This window comes from Octopus bimaculoides, chromosome 24 (genome assembly GCF_001194135.2).
Source record: "Octopus bimaculoides isolate UCB-OBI-ISO-001 chromosome 24, ASM119413v2, whole genome shotgun sequence".
NCBI lineage: Eukaryota > Metazoa > Mollusca > Cephalopoda > Octopoda > Octopodidae > Octopus > Octopus bimaculoides.
The window spans coordinates 16,771,825-16,789,442 of record NC_069004.1 but is presented as its reverse complement, the minus strand read 5'-3'; the positions used below and the strand labels follow the sequence as shown (position 1 = coordinate 16,789,442).

General features: G+C 39.4%; 1 protein-coding gene across 1 annotated transcript in view; it reads right to left on the bottom strand.

The window, feature by feature from the left end:
* The window catches only part of LOC106869827 (regulatory-associated protein of mTOR-like), a 79,905-nt gene extending 68,913 nt beyond the window's left edge, over positions 1-10,992 (bottom strand). Inside the window, 2 exon segments of the mRNA XM_014915716.2 lie at positions 1,567-1,669; positions 10,101-10,992. Coding sequence (XP_014771202.1) covers positions 1,567-1,669; positions 10,101-10,295 — 298 coding nt within the window. The 5' untranslated portion in view covers positions 10,296-10,992.
* Positions 10,993-17,618: the final 6,626 nt, after the last annotated feature.

Genomic DNA, 17,618 nt, shown 5'->3' with positions numbered 1-17,618 from the left:
GATGGATGGAAAAGATTTATTGTTGTGAGAGGATGATAGTGGAGAGAATAACAGAGGGAACAGTGTCCAGAAGGGAAGAGAAAAAGCAATGTCAGGATTAGTGTGAAGGAGAGGGGACAAAGTGGTAATGAGTAGGTTGAATAGGTGAAGCCTGTGATGGGTTGGAAGGGTCAAGAATATTTGAACCAGTTCTTATGAAAGTTACATAGGCTTAGTGTTGAGAGAAGATGGTAAGGGAGAGAGAGTAATAAAGACAGTGTTAGAGAAGGGAGTAGTAAAAGAGAAAGAGAAATAGATGAATAGCAGAGTCATTGGGGTGGGCTATGTGAGAGAGAGAGAGAGTTATACAGTGATGGGATGGTAGGAGATGCATTATTCTTGCAGTCAATTAACAGAATTATTACAACAATAAAATGAAATGCTGTGCAATGCTTTGTTACATTCCTATAAGTTCAAATTTCACCAACATCAACTTTGTCTTCCATTCTTCCAAGAAGTCAATATAATAAAATACTGGTTAGAATAAAGTACTCATTAAGTATTGTGTCAGTTTAATTGAATATACAAATTCCTCAAAATTAAGATCTTTTTTCCTTTTTAAAATCAATATTTCTACATCAATTTACAGTCTTGAATCAAATGATTCTGAAAATCTTGACATTTATTCAAGCTACTTTTAAATTTGTGTCTAAATATCCCAATTTACAAAATGAAGAAAATAGATTGGAAAATAAGTTACATCCTCTGATGTAATAAAAACGATTGCAAAAATACATGACACACACTATATATATATATATATATATATATATATATATATATATAGGGTGTCCCAAAATTAACTATTTATTTTAATGGCAACTTTTTTACAGAAACTAACAGAATTTTGTGTTTATTAATTATGACACCAAAGCAAATAGATTTATAAATCTTACAAATGCACTCTATTTGTATCCCTGCAAATTTCAAATCTATCATTAGCATTGTGAAACACATTTTGAAGCACTTCAGACATTATCTCCTGCACTGCTAACTGAATGTGTTCTTTAACCCTTTAGCATTTAAACCGGCCATATCCGGCCAAAAGTATTCTGCCTGTTTTATGTTCAAACTGGTCAGATCTGGTCTCTCACACCAACCCTACAATATCGTTTTAAAAATTAACAGCTACCTCATCAAAATTTCATAGTTACAAGATAATGCATGATTAGTTCAAAACAATGTGGATGAAAAAGCATTAATTTGGGTAGAATAATGCAAACACTAAAGGGTTAAGTTTAGCCAAACTATTGCTCCATCTTGAGGAGGGAGATAGAGAAAATGAATGCTGCAAAACTGAATAAAAGCTGTCATGGACAGGATCTAACAGGAATGAAAATAAAATTATTTTAAAAAATTATAAAATTATAAAGAAAACTAAAAATTTATACCTATTCAACACATATTAATCATGATAAACATATATAAAAGTGAGTATTTTTTTTTAAATTGTCCAATTTCACTGAAAGAGATAATTCTGGGACACCCTGTATATATAAATGAATAGAACAAGTGAAAGTTACTCACCGACCCAACATTCTAAACGAGCACAAGGAGAGGTTTTCACAACATCAGGAGGGTCCACTCCAACATTCAAACATAATACCAAGGCAACACTGACAGTTTTCATCTGAAAAATATCACCAAAACAGTTGTTGAATATGTACTTTCAAATAGTTTTCATTCTTAACACCAGATCCCTTTAAATGAATTAAAACTGGGTTTTCATAAAGGAGAAAAAGAATAATTTCATTATTAACCATTCACAGAGCCTACATTCTCTAAATCAGAGGTTCTGAACTGGGATCCATATGGCCCTTGGGGACCCATATAAGATTTTGTTGTTAAAATTCATCTGCAATAAAATTGGTTATATTTCTACAATACACAAAATATTTCAACAATTTTTTAATACAATTCCTAATAATGTTTAAAAAGACAATATGATTTTTTAAACATCAAATGGTTAGGAGGGCCCATATGAGTAAAACAGGAACCAAAGAGTTCATAGGTAAAAAAAATGGTTGAGAAACACTGCTCTAAATATTAAAGTATTGACCATACACCAGGGCTCAGCATTCAACTCTTTCTCCTACAACAACAGTAACTCTCACTTCTAATGGATTCACCTAAACTCACTCGTTTCATCCATTTCTTCTTCTCCGTAACACTTATACTATCCAAATCCCTACGCTAAAACAACCCTCTCCCTTTCTCTGTATCTTCTTGGAACTCACCCTCACTGCAGATTCAACAACTACCCTAACCCTATCACCCAATATCTGAAGACACCAGACATTCTTCGACTAACAAAAAAAAAAATGCCCCATGAAGAGGACACACTTCTGAATTGTAGATATATGTTTGTGTGCATCTATGTTTTGACATTACATGATGGTCGTAAATGAACATCACCATCAATCAAGTGGCATTGTTCATTTCCAGGCTTCCATGGTAAATATTACCTTGCCTGGAAATAGGTGAGGGTCAACAACAAGAAGGGCAACTGGCCATAGAAAATCTACTTCAACAAATTCCACCTGACCCATGCAAACACGAAAAAGTGGATGCTAAATGACGATGTTGATGGTAATGATGCTAATGAGGATTCAGGTTTCTCTCAATCAATTCAACATCCTTGCATCATTAAGAAATTCATTTCCTAACCACTTGGTCCCAGATTCAGATGCACAACACTTTGGGCAAATGTCTTCTACTATAGCCTCGAGCCGACCAAAGCCTTGTGAGTGGATTTGAGACGGAAACTGAAAGAAGCTCATCGTATATATGTATATATATATATATATATATGTATGTGTGTGTATAAGTTTATGTGCCTGTGTTTGTCCCCTCAACATCGCTTGACAACCGATGCTAGTGTGTTTACATCCCCACAACATAGCGGTTTGGCAAGAGACCGATATAATAAGTACTAGGCTTACAAAGAATAAGTCCTGGGGTCGATTTGCTTGACTAAAGGCAGTGCTCCAGTATGGCCGCAGTCAAATGACTGAAACAAGTAAAAGAGATATATTTTTGCATAAGAACTTTTTATGTTCCAAATACCAGATACATCACATCATCGTTTAACATCTGTTTTCCATGTTGGCATGGGTTGGACGGTTTGACTGAGGTCTAGAGAGCCAGCGACTGACTGCACCAGGCTCCAATCTGATCTGGCAATGTTTCTAAAGCTGGATGCCCTTCCTAACGTCAACCACTCTCAGAGTGCAGTGGGTGCTTTTTATGAGCCACTAGCTCAGGAGCCAGTCAGGTGGGTTTGGCATTGATCATGTTCGGATAGTGCCTTTTATATGCCACCGGCATGGGGGCCAGTCAGGGGGTACTGGCATCGGCCACATTTGGATGGTGCTTTTTACATACCACAAGCACAAGAGCCAGTCAGGGTGTACTGGCATTGGCCATGTTCGGATGGTGCTTTTTACATGCCACCGGCACAGGAGTCAATCACGGGGTACTGACATCGGTTACATTTGGATGGAGCTTTTTATGTGCCACCAGCTCAGGGGCCAATCAGGTGATCCTGGCATAAATCATGTTCGGATAGTGCTTTTTACATGCCACTGGCATGGGAGCCAGTTAGGGGATACTAGCATCAGCCACATTTGGATGGTGCTTTTTACATGCCACCGGCACGGGAGCCAGTCAGGCGGACCTGGCATCAACCATGTTTGGATGGTGCATTTTACATGCCACCGGCACAGTCAGGGGGCACTGGCCACAGCTACGATTTTGGTTTTACTTGACTCGACAGGTCTTCTCAATATCATATTGCCCAATGCATCAGGGGTACTCTTAACTGGACTAGACATGCAAGGCTGTGATCTCACTTTAGTTGCCAGGTCTTCTCAATCACAGCATATCTCCAAAGGTCTCAGTCTCTTGTCATTGCCTCTGTGAGACCCAATGTTTGAAGGTCATGCTTCACCACCTCATCCCATGTCTTCCTGGGTCTACCTCTTCCACGGGTTCTTTTCATAGTTAGGGAGTGGCACTTTTTCACACAGCAGTCCTCATTCATACATAATACATACCAGCACAGTTATCCCTCTTGCACACCATATTTGAAGCTTCTTATGTCCAACTTTTCTCTCAGGGCACTTACACTCAGTCATGTATGCACACTGACATTACACATCCAGCTGATCATACTAGCCTCATTTCTTTCAAGCCTACACATGTCCTCAGCAGTCATGGCCCATGCTTCACTGCTGTGTAGCATGGCAGTTCGCACACATGCATCATACGGTCTACCTTTCATCCTGAGCAAGAGGCCCTTAGTTGCCAGCAGAGGTAGGACCTCCCTGAACTTTGCCCAGGTTACTCTTATTCTAGCTGCTACACTCTCAGAGCAACCACCCCACTACAGACTTGGTTGCCTAGGTAGGGGAAGCTATTAACTACTTCTAGTTTCTCCCCCTGGCATGTGATGGAATCTGTTTTCTGTACATCTTCAGTGTTTACTGCCCCAGTGCATCTGCCACACACAAAAACTATTTTCCCAGTTAACCTTCCTTTGATATTGCTGCACCTTTTATGTGTCCTTAACTTACACCGGATACATCATATGGAGTTTCTACCTACGCTTTTTCTACAGATCGAGCAAGGCCATCTACCTGAAGGAGTTTATGATTTGACAGCCTTCCTACTTACTAAGACTTTGGTTTTTGCTAGGTTAACCCTAAGGCCCTCCAATTCTAGACTTTGCTTCCACACCCTAAACTTCATCTCTAGATCTGACAGTGACTTGGCTGTTAAGCCAAGGTCATCAGCATAGAGGAGTTCCCAGGGGCAGCCTGTCTTGAACTCCTCTGTTATTGCCTGGAAGACTACAATAAATAAGAGGAGGGCTGAGGACCGATCCTTGGTAAACCCTCCTTCTACTTGGAATTCTTCACTATACTCATTGCCAACCTCCACCTTACTGACAGTATCCCTGTACAGGGCTTGTATAGCTCTTGCCAACCACTCATCTATCTCTAGGTTCTGCATTGACCACCAGATAATAGATCGAGGGACCCTGTCAAAGGCTTTCTCTAAGTCAACAAAAGCTAAGTACAGAGGTTTATCTTTGGCTAGATATTTCACCTGCAGTTGCCTTATCAGAAATATAGCATCAGTGGTGCTTCTGCCTGGCACAAAACCAAACTGCATCTCATCTAGGCTAATTCTCTCCCTAATTAATTGGGCTATGATCCTCTCAGTAACTTTCATCACCTGATCCAATAATCTGATACCCCTGTAGCTATTTCTATCTAAAGCATCACCTTTACCCATGTAGAAGTTGACTATGGTGTTGCTACACTAGTCACTGGGTATGACTCCTTCATGAACTACCTGATTTACGATGTGGGTGACAAGACCATAACCTAGACTGCCTGATATTTAAAGCATCTCAGTGGTGATTCCTGATGGGCCAGGTGCTTTCCCTATCTTCATATCCTTAATTGCTTTATCTACCAGGGAACTGTCAATTCGGGTAGCTGGTCCCTCAATTGGGTCAGCCTTTGGCAAACTCTCCTCCTCCCATTCATTCTCCACATTCAGCAGTCTTTCATAATGGCATCTCCAAGCCTCTTTCTTTCCAGAATCATTAAACACAAGGACACCACCATCCATGCAGACACATTTCTCTCCTATGACATCACAGCTTTCTCTGACACACTGTCTTGCAATCTCAAATACTTCAATTCTTTGGTCCTCATGTCGCAGAACATTAGCAAACTTCTTTTCTGCTACTCCTTGGCTATATATACCTGTCTCCTAGCTTCCCTTTTGGCTCTCTGATACATTCTCCTGCTACCCCCACTCTTCCAGGCCTTCCAAGCCTGTTTCTTTGCTCTAATGGCCCTGTTTACAGTATTGTCCCACCACCAGGTTACCCTAAGTTTGGAAGGGACTTTGCACCAACCACAGATTTGATCTGTGGCACTCGGTAAGCTGTCTCGCAGGAATTCCCAGCTGCCTTCTATGTCACTGGACTGTAGCTCCTCCTCCCGATCATCAAATTTCTTGGTAAAGATATCCCTAAATCTCTGACCATGTGAAGGGTTCTTAAGCTTCCAAGTCCTTCTTTTCCAGATTGGTCTGCTTTTTGGTATCCTTCTGGTCACGAGTCTAAAGTCACTAATAACTAGTCTATGCTGGGGGGTGCATTCTTCACCAGAGAGGGCCTTTGTATTTAAGAGCAACCATGCATCCCGCTGTCTGGTGAGAATGAAATCAAACTGGCTAGCAGAGTCACCTGATTGATAGATTATCAGGTGGCTAACTGGCTTCCTGAAGTTGGTGTTGCAGATGAATAGGTTATCTGCATCGCAGAACTCCAGGAGCCTAGTTCCCTCTTCATTTCTGGTACCAACTCCATGGCCCCCATTGACACCATGGAAGATACCAGGTTGCCGTCCAACATGCCCATTAAAATCTCCAGCCACAAAGATGAGATCATTGTCACTCATCTTTGAGGTAGCCTGCAGAAGAATATCATAAAAGTGATCCTTCTGTTCATTTGGTAGGCCCGTTTGTGGTGCGTAGGCAGAGATAATTGTAACTACACCATTCCGCAAAACTAACCTGAGTTTAAGTACTCTATCGCACACCCTCACTACCTCTATGAACTTATCTACCCATTTCTCTGCAAGAAGCATGCCCCCATTACTATTACCTTCCCAGAAGAGTTTAGACCTATGTGCTTTGCCTGTGAGGATTCTGGCTGAAGTTCCTCTCCACCTTACCTCTGGTACACAACATACATCAACGTGTCTCTGTTCAAGCATCTCTACAATCTCGCTAGACCTACCTATCAATGTGCCTATATTTACAGTGCCAACTCTGAAAACTGGGAAAGAGATATGGGAAGTAACACAGGAAGGAGAGATGTTATTCAGCACCTGAAAAGAAGATTCCCATGATCGTTTATCATATAAACCTTGACTCCAAAGGCTCCAAATCAAACAATACAACCCACCCACTTTGGAGTCAAGGTTTATAAAGTATGCCAGTCAACTGGCAGAGCCTGTGGGTACACATGAAATTGCAAAATCTACACTGGTCAGGACAGATTGAATCTTCCAGCATCTACTCTACCATCAATTGATGTTGTGTTGTTGCTGAACGAAAACTTGTTTGACAAAGGTTACAATATTTATATGGACAACTGGTTTTCCAGTCCAGACCTCTTCCTGCAGCTGTAGGCAAAGAGGACTGATGCCTGTGGGACTGTGAAGATGCACAGGAAAAACATGCTGCCTGATCTTCACAAGATAAAACTTTGAAAGGGGGGAAACAGCATACCGATGCACTGATAGTGGCATGACAAAGAAAATGTCTGCATATTATCCACAATACATTCTGCAGGCATGAAGGAGATTAGGAAACAAGATGCAGATGGTAATGCCATAATGAGTGTAGTTGTTTCATACAATGAAGAGATGGACAGGGTCAATCACTCAGATCAGCTGGTGATAACACACAAATCAGTAAGAAAATTTGTGAAATGGTACAAAAAAATTTTCTTGTATATAGTTGACATGTGTGTCGTAAACTCACATTTCATTTGGCAGATGCTTGGCAGTGTGGGGGATGGATCGACATTCAAGAATAACGATTTTCCACAACTCTTTCACCCCACTGCCACAAAGACATGCACAGTATGTAAAGCAAAAAGGGATACGTAAGGAAACTAGATACCATTGTTCACAATGTAATATACCACCGTGTGTGGTACCCTATTTTGAACTCTGCCACACTAAAGTCAATTTTTGAATATAAGTGATTGTAAATATATGAAGTTGATCTGACTTGTACTGTCGAATAACACTACATGAGTGCCCTGCACAGGGATATAGTTTAGGTAAATAAATAGCACTTGCACTAAAGCAGTTGACATAAATATACATTGAACGGTTATCTTGCACCGAGTGCTGACTTCAATCGGCACGATTATCATTGCCACACACAGGCCACCAAATGAATCACTGCCATAAACTAGTTAAAACGGTTGATGTAAATATATACTGAACCATTGTTGTATGCTAATTGCTGATCTCAGCTGATGGTTACCCAGCCATGGGGTTAAAAAGAAATTAATTGAAATAATCAAACAATATATTTCTTTAAAAATACAATAATAAAAGGGTTATATAAGTGTATAGGGAGTACATAGTCATTTCACACTTCTGATACACTGTACTAACTACATTGCAAAATCTTACAGATTATTCCCAAATTGGTAACCCCAATAAGAATCCCAACAAGCCAAAGATTCTCCATAATCATTAACCTAAAAACCTCATCAATACTCAGAGCACCCTCAGTCTTCTAATGTTACTCATGCTCTCCACTGACTTTCTATAGAATGAAAGGGGAGAGTAGGCACTGAGACCAGTTGATGGAGAGCAGTGGAACAGCCGACAATACACCAGACACCCATATTTTCTTTTGATGAAAAATATAATAGTAAACATAGATTCAACGACTAATATTCATAAGGAAAAGGTGAGTAAAATGTTGCAACATGTATGGCTTTATTCTTTTTCCTGAGGGGACAAATAACATAAGTTACTAGGCATAACTCGGATTTATAAAGCAAGAAGGGGATAATAATCAGTGATTTTTATGCTTTTTCAAGGTCATAACAAGCAATCAGTTACCTATATGGCACATCAAGTCTTGACCATTGTTTTTGTCCAGTCTAACCACCATTTTTATAGCTAAATCGACCATAGAATATTACTGGTATTCAATTTCTTAACATTCATACTATAAAAGGTTAAACCCTTTAGCATTTAGACCAGCCATATCTGGCCCAAATATTCTACATGCTTTATGTTCAAACAGACCAGATCTGGCTTCTTACACCAACCTTACAATGTCATTCTAAGATATACAATCCCACTGGCGAAATCTCAAAGCTAATGCATGATTAATTCAAAACAATGTCATGACAAAAGAATCTGAATATTAAAAGGACTCCAAACAATTGTGTCAAAATCCTTTTTCCAGCCTTTTACTGAGAACATCTCCACCAAAATATCCTCGAAAGACGGTTATTTGTCCCATAGTGTTTGTTGCTTTTTAACCCTTCATCAGATCTGATTGACCTAAAGACCAAAGACGTTCCAAGTGTAACTACTCTGTGCTTTTTGTCTATCTAGGCCTGCACTGTCCGATTTGTCTTTTTATCTATTAAAGGGGGAAGATTTGAGGGAAACGGTGCAGAGGCTGTCTCTATTTGTTCTAGATCGGTGACAAGAAGTGGTTCTAAAAGATTGAAAGTGACAGTAAAATATCAACAAGTCTTCATGTATCTAATTTATGCCACATTAATAATAAAATATACACAATTCATTAAAATAGTAAAATAACCAAATATAATCCCCTTTAATATTCAAAGGTTATAAACCGTTTTTAGTAACAGGTTCTGGAGATTAGTAGAAGTGATATTATATTTGTATTTTCTAAGAATATCAATTTAGTTTGTGTCCGTATAGTTTGACAATTACCGCATGCCTGGAATGTTTCATTTCCGTCTAGCCATCTATTTGACTATCATCCATCAAAGTTATCTGTTAAAACTAACCGCACATCTGTGTTATTCATCTAAAAGCACTATTTTCCTATGTACCCCACCCCACACACACTTGTCTAGCCTCCTATCTATAATGAAACGACCCAATAAAACATCTCTAACACCAACAAATAATTACAAGACACATGAAGAATATCCATTACGTTTGTCCTGAATTTCGGATATGTAAATGGGATGGAGTCATCCAAATGATGGGTCGCTTACAATGTCGCAGGAATCAATAGTTGTTTAACATTTATAGTTCGAGGGGAGAAAAAGTAGCCAAAAATACACGAGATAAACACCCCCAAAATATAAATGCTACATACAGATAGTTATATAGTTATGAATTAACAAATATGAAGAGGTAAGTAGTCAGATTGACTTCCAGACAGATCGATATAAAAGATGGGTAAATGGGTTATTAGGTACGCGGAAATGAATTGTTTAAATAAATATAATAGAGACGAACCCTTTCTTTCATCCTCCATGTCTGTGTCAACACTTCTGGAGCTAAAATCTTCTCCGTATGGCGACTTAGATTAAAAGCGAGTGGAAGTCTTCGGTCGGAATCTGGAGTTTCTTCTTTCTCATCCTCATACACTTTACTGCTACAACAACTTCGACTATCATCATTTACTGTAGTACTGCTACTGGTGGTGGTCATCTTTGTCTCAGCACACGAAGGGCGACTGTTCTGGTTTTTGGTTGATAATGTTCTTACTTAAGGTCTCTTTAGTTGACTTCCTCCACACAGGCCATCATAATAACAACAGCGACGAAGATGATGATGATAACAAACTCAATGGACTTCTAGTTTCAACTTCAGCCGACCTAACTACAGAACAGTTTCCCACCTCATCTCCACTCTCCATCTTCATGGAGAAATTTATGTTGTTTTTATATTATCCTTATCATAATTGTTGTACTTTATGATGATGATGATGATGTTAGTAGTAGTAGTAGTCGTCGTCGTAGCCAGCTGTCTGTTTTTCTTGTAGTTGTTTTATCTCTTGTAGAATTTACCCGTGCACATGTTTAATATGTTAAACAAAGTTTCATCAATAAATATTACAAATTAATTATTTGCATTTCTTCTCCCACAATAAATATTATTGTTCTTCTCCTTACAAATTTACATTGACAAAATATTTCACACTAGAATGATGATAATAATAATAATTAGATTTTTCTATGAAATTATTATCATTTCCTTTTCTTTTTTCTGTAGCATAGATGAGAATTTGGTAATATTTACAATCAAGAAAGAATTTTACATCACCAACTCTCCCTAATTCACACGTTCTCCGTCATATTGGTTGGAGGATATATTACAGATCTAATGCAGCTCGATTAATAGACACATGACCTACACTTCCGTTTCCGCTTCCGGGCAAAACCGGGTTGGAAACTGAACATAGACGATGTGCAGCAGGGGACGATTCTCCTCCCTTCCACTCTCCTTCTCTTAATCTCTGTGTTTCTTTTTCTTTCTTTCTTCGGCGTTGATGATAAGTTGTAAGGTATTCATGCAGAATAGAGTCATAAATTATATCATGCGCCAAAAACCCTAATTTCTTCTAATATGTGTTTTAGATATTGTAGATTTCGTTCCTTCAGTTTTGTTTTGTTTTTTTTTTCAGAGGGATTTTTGGCCCCTGCTCCCTTTCTGTAAATTTTTTTAATTTTGACTTTTTTTTTTAATCTTTTCGGTTTTAAAATATCTGAGATTATGATACTTCAAAAATATGTATAACATAAATTTGAACAAGTTTCCGAAATAATTATTTAAACTGAAAAACAGCATCACCCCTCTTTTACACGTTCGTAATCTACAAGGCTCAAACACACAATTTCAAATAAATTACGGTTTTTGGCACACTCTGAAAATTTCTGACTCTATTCTGTAGGAACACCTAATGAAGATAGTGAAACGTTTACGTATCAGTCGTCGAGGCAATGCAGATTGGATTAGAACTCGAGACAATGGATCTCAGTTTCGGTTTCCCCCCTCTTGCCGTTAGCCTACACAAATTAGTTTTCCATTAACAAAACACAAAGGCTGAATATTGTACACGAAATAGAGGAACGCGAAGAAGTGGTTTTTAATCCTTTCTCTAACAGCGAAATAGCATCCCCCACATTGGTCACCGGAAACCTAACTTTCCGACAGATGATTTTTTTCTTTTCTTTTGTTAATCCTCAGCTGATCGAAGGGACCTGTGATCAAAGACGTTTCAGCCTCAACGATCTCGATACCGTCTTGTATACCTGGCATTCTTGTCGCTAATGTGTCCTTTTTAACACAAGGAGGTGTAATTTGAGGGAATTCGGCAAAAGTCTGTGAAATCTATGGCACCCTAACCCCCACCCCCGGTTTTTATATAGATCCACAGGGTAAACCTAACCCTAACTCAAACCCTAACCCTAACCCTAAACCTAACCCTAACACTAGTTTTGTGAGATTTGGCTGTTATTTCTAGCATGTAAATACCCTGCTTGGGGGGGGGGATTGAAATTTTTCAAAAAATTTTTTTTCAGAATCGGAATCTCCATAGCCTAAAACGTGGGATTCCGTAAAAAAAAAATTAATTAATAAGGGGGGGAAAGGTCCAGATTACATATAGTCCATCTCTACCAAAGCATTAACGTCGGAAATGAAAGTAAATGATTCGGTCTAGGAATCGTATCCTGTTAGGTCAACGATACCTGCTCGTCAGGGTTCGTCACAGCTGACCTTAATATTAATTGTACTAATAAAAGTGCAAAATGAAACACGTTTTTGTACTAGATAGAAAGCTTTGAAATGAGTGTTGTTTAGTTTTAAATCAAAAGTGATTGAGCAGGTCTATGATCAGAGATATGCCAGTTGTCTTTGGCGGAGGGAAGGAGAAGTCTAGGACTATATTTTCCAATATATTTTTTTCCTTACTGAAAACAGTAAGATGTGATTTGAGGGAGATCTGGCTGTTAATTCTTGAAGGTCGAGAGATCATGTAAACACTCCCTCTGTACCAGACACTCTTTAATATGTTACGTAGTCTAAGCTAGTCTTAATCAAGCCGAACATTCCAGCTGTGACCAATCCGTATATATGACTACATTTGTTAATTTATTCCCCTCAATCACCCGTTTAAGGTGAGTGTGATGTTAAAGATGTTTGGCTGCTATTTCTAGCAGGTCATGCAATCATATGAGTAATGTTTAAGGATTTGTCTCCCTTTGACTTCATGGCAACAAAATAAGTCGATGGCTTTTAGGGCAGTGGTTCCCAAAATAGACGGTATTGCCCCCTTGGGGACAGTGGAAAGTTCCAAGGGGGCGGGGCGTTGAAGAAAAGTGGGGTGATAATGAAGTAGCGATTCATGTAAAAATGAAATAATGGGTTCATTAGGTTAAGTTTTATTTGTGAAATGCAGTTGCTTTGAATTTGCTTCGGATAGAGGTCTATGTTCGTGATGGTTAGTTGGGGTGGGAGCGCTAGGAATGCGGCCTGGATGTCAAGGGGGCCGGCAACCCGGAAAAGTTTAGGACCCACTGCTTTAGGGTATATTTCATATTCTTTTTTACTCTAGGCACAAGGCCCGAGATTTTGGGGGAGGGGGCCAGTCGATTAGATCGATTCCAGTACGCAACTGGTACTTAATTTATCGACCCCGAAAGGATGAAAGGCAAAGTCGACCTCGGTGGAATTTGAACTGTCTTTATGTTCTGAATTCAAATTCCGCCGAGGTCGACTTTGCCTTTCATCCTTTCGGGGTCGATAAATTAAGTACCAGTTGCGTACTGGAATCGATCTAATCGACTGGCCCCCCTCCCCCAAACATTTCGGGCCTTGTGCCTAAAGTAGAAAAGGGTATATTTCATATTATTTCACTTATTGATGTTAATGTCTGAGATAGGGCCGGTGAGCTGGCAGAATCGTTACCATGCCGGAAAAAAATCTTAATCTGCATTTCTTCCGACTTTATATTCTGAGTTCAAAATGCCCCCGGGATTGATAGAATAAGTACCAGTTGAACACTAGAGTTCAGGTAATCGACTAACCCCTTCCTCCGATATTACAAGCCTTGTACCAAAATATGAAACCAATGTCTGAGAAAAGCATGAACGTAGCTACATTTCCATTTTAATTAATGGGTTGACAGTTACATCGAATTACAAATTCAAACAATTGTCTGTAAGTATCATATGGATTATGTTAATTAGATGCAGGTCATTTGCTTCCCAGCGAGATAAATTTCATTATTAAATAAGCCCTTTCCATAGAAAATATCCCCACTGGAGCTAGTGGGATTGTCCAGAAACGACGAGAAAAGATCTAGTGAACTCAGTCTTTGTTCTTTAATAAAAGGTAACTGCCTTAAATGGGATACTATTGTGAACGACTCTTTCGCATCAGCACACGTCCTTGATGCTACGATGGAGGTGGGGATTTGTGCATTTGTAGCTGAACGGAATAAGACACTGAGATACCGTAATTTGTACATATATTACATCTTTCAAGCATTTGAGACATTGGAAAGAACCGGAGCACTACAGAGTGATGATTTATGGAAGAATACTTTACAGTTGCCGCACCTCAACGTGCACTAATTTCACGAGTGTTTTAGCTTGCCTCAAAACTTTGTAGAGAAGAATGCCATTGTCTCCCAGTGTGCATGTATTATTTACTAACTTCTATTTCACTTCTTTTTACCATTTTTATTAGTTTTGTAACAAGAAAAAAAAATTATCACGTGCATAGATTCCATATTTTAAAATATTAAATCTAATGACATCGTTAGCATGACGGGCGAAATGCTCAGCGGCATTTAATCCGTCTTTACCTTCTGAATCCAAATTCCGCCAAGTCGACTTTGCCTTTCGTCCTATCAGAGTCGATAAGATAAGTACCAGATGAGCGAACACTGGGGTGGATGTAATCGACTTATCCTTTCCCAGAAACTGCTGGCCTTGTGCCAAAATTTGAAACCAATATTAAAACTGATGAAGATAAGGCAATAATTTGAACTTATTTATGTACTGAGAACCCAATTTATTTGACTAAATCCTTCAAGGCCGTTGCCCAACATAGCTGCAGTCTAAAGACCAAAATAATTAAAAGATCATTCAAGTAGTCGATTCCTTTAATTTATCTTGGGTGTGAATGGAAGAATTATAGAAAACCATGGTGTAACTACTGAAGCACTTTTTCTTGTTGCATATCGTTCCCAGAGTTTTCCTATCTCATTAAAACTTCTATTTCAACTTTCAACGTAATCCTTTTTCGTACTACTCCCATCACTTCCATTTGATGATCTCTTTCCAGACATCTTCAATAAGAGTAATATACTGTACCTTTTGTGCACACACAAAAGTGGTTATATTTTCTTCCATAAAAATTCCGTTCGCATGCATCCTCAAAAACTGCACACTGAAACACCCTCAAAAAATTGTATCTCAAGTTTTGATAAAAGAGTACTGACTAACTTGCTTCAACATTCATGCAGTTGTCAAAAACTGCTATCAGCAATTATCTAAACTTAGCCTGCACGTCATCATCATCATTATCATTAGTTAAGGTCCGTGTTTCATGCTGGTATGTGTTGGACGGTTTCACAGGATTTGATGAGTCCAACGATTATATCGTGCTCCCAATGTCTGCCTTGGCAACGTTTTTACTGCTCGATGCCCTTTCTAACGCCAACCACTTCACAGTGTGTATTGGGTGTTTTGTTTTTTTCCGGGTCACCTGCATTATTGAGGTTGTCATGCAGGATTACGAACTCTGGGGAAAGGTGTTGGGTCAGCTCCATGCAAGAGGACGAGGGGTTAAACTATGTGAAGGGAGTGGGGTCAGAGCAGGTTCTCGTAAAGGATCTGCGTGGCTACTCACATTTAATAGATGAGAGAGAGCCAAGAGAAAATGATCGGTAACAGCTACAAAGAAATAGATAAAGGCAATGTGGTGTCAAGATGAGTAGAAGTTTGAGTGGGTGGTTTGCAAGATTGTATACGGTGGGGAAGGGAGACTGCAAAAATGGGTAGGGTTGAAAGGTGGATGAGTTGAGAAGAGGGATACAGGAGAGAGTGGAGGGGATGAGGCGAGCGGTAAGAATAGTAATGCGGATACAGTTGACAGAAGGAGGACAAGAGAAAGCGATGACATGGTTGGGTGGTCTGTATGAGCCGGGGGGAAGCAGGCATAATGCATGGAAGGGGTATAAGTCACTGTAACGTGGGGTGGAGAGCACAACACTTAGCGCTTCCAGAACTCAGTTTAGCTGAGGAGTGCAGTTACCTTTTTGAGAATTGCATATCGCCAGAGATCCCGGTCCTTCGGTAATCTCCTCCGTCAGGCTCAAGGTCTTGAAGTCAACCTTCATCACTTCATTCCATATCTTCCTGGGTCGCCCTCTTCCACAAGTTCCAATCACATTAAGTGATCGGCACTTCTTTATACAGTTGTCCTCATCCATACGCATCACATATTCAATACCAATGTAGATCCTTTCTTGCTAACATTTGATGATTCCTTTTCTGCCCAGTTTTTCACTCAGCACCTTTGTATTAATTCTTAGATGCACACTTATCGTGTTCTGCATTCAAGATCCTTGAGGACATACATTTTAACGCACATACATACTGCTAATAATTCAATTCGATCATTCTCATACAAGTAGCTAATGTTACACAAAAACATACACAAATATTCAGTGCGGACACGTATTTACCAGAAAGATGTTTTAACTGATCATATCTCTCTTAACATTCTCTCTGGGTTAGTAGAAGCCTAAAGTGAGACGAGTTTTTTGTGAACAAACTTTAGTGGGCCTAAATGGAAGACGATTGTACATAATGTTGCACAGAGTGCACCAAATTTCTATTTTCTTAGACAGACATATCGACAGCATCAATATGGCTGATTCCAACGAAGACACATGTCGTGTTCTAACTGCCAATCACAGCAGTTGATGCCGGTTCTTTGTTCTGGATCGAAAAAGAACTAGAAGTCTTTGTCAGAGACAAGTCATCCATAGCACCACTATCCCTAAGTTTCAATAAGAGCAACCAAGGTGATGGAGTTGTTTACCATCAGCTGTATGGTGCAGGTACAAGTCCTACATAATGAAGAGAGGACAGTTTGTGTACGGTAATACCTAGGTCTCATAATTCTTCTGATCAGAAACCCACCTTGACTGCTATGTCTATGGCATCGCGGGAGAGGAGCAAGCGGCAATCATACGGTTTCAAGGACACATTGGGATCTGCCGTCGCGAGCGGCTTAGTAAAGGAGCACCTACTCCTTACAGTCACTTTCGTAAATGTCATTGGGGTTTGGTGCAGGTTTTGTTAAATGGCCAGTTTCATTGATGTATCTACTTTGAACGTCGGTTTTACAGGAATTTGTAGATTGTTTTTGCTTTTTTGTTTTTTCTATGTCTCGTTTTTACTTGTGTTTCGGTTTTACCCCCAAATGTAAATAGATCTGACAAAGGAGTATCATGAACATGTTGAAAAAGGGATATCGTAAAATTATTTCGTTCACAAAACACCAGTTTTTCAAGCTTCCTCGATGATTAATATCGCCTACAACCGGCTTCTAACTTAGATATTCCACACGCAAACTATGGATCAGCTGGAGACAATAGAAGAAAACCGGTGCCCAGGGTGACATAGATTGAATCCAGAGTAGATGCTTGAGTAGTGAACCTATTAACCACACAGCCATGTCTGTACATGTTTTTAAGAGTGAGGTGTGTGTGCGCGCGGTCGCACATACACAAACATATTCATATACATACCCACACACACAGAGAAAAACATTCATATACATACATACATGCATACATACATACATTAATGTTGGAATTCCAACAAAGGAGCCTTGGATCTAGGTTAGAAACTGGCTCTTTCTCTATTGGCAAGAAATCTTGAAATAAACTGAATAACATACAGCATGTTTACACAAGTGCCCCCACCTGACTTTGTTTCCTCATAACTTTAA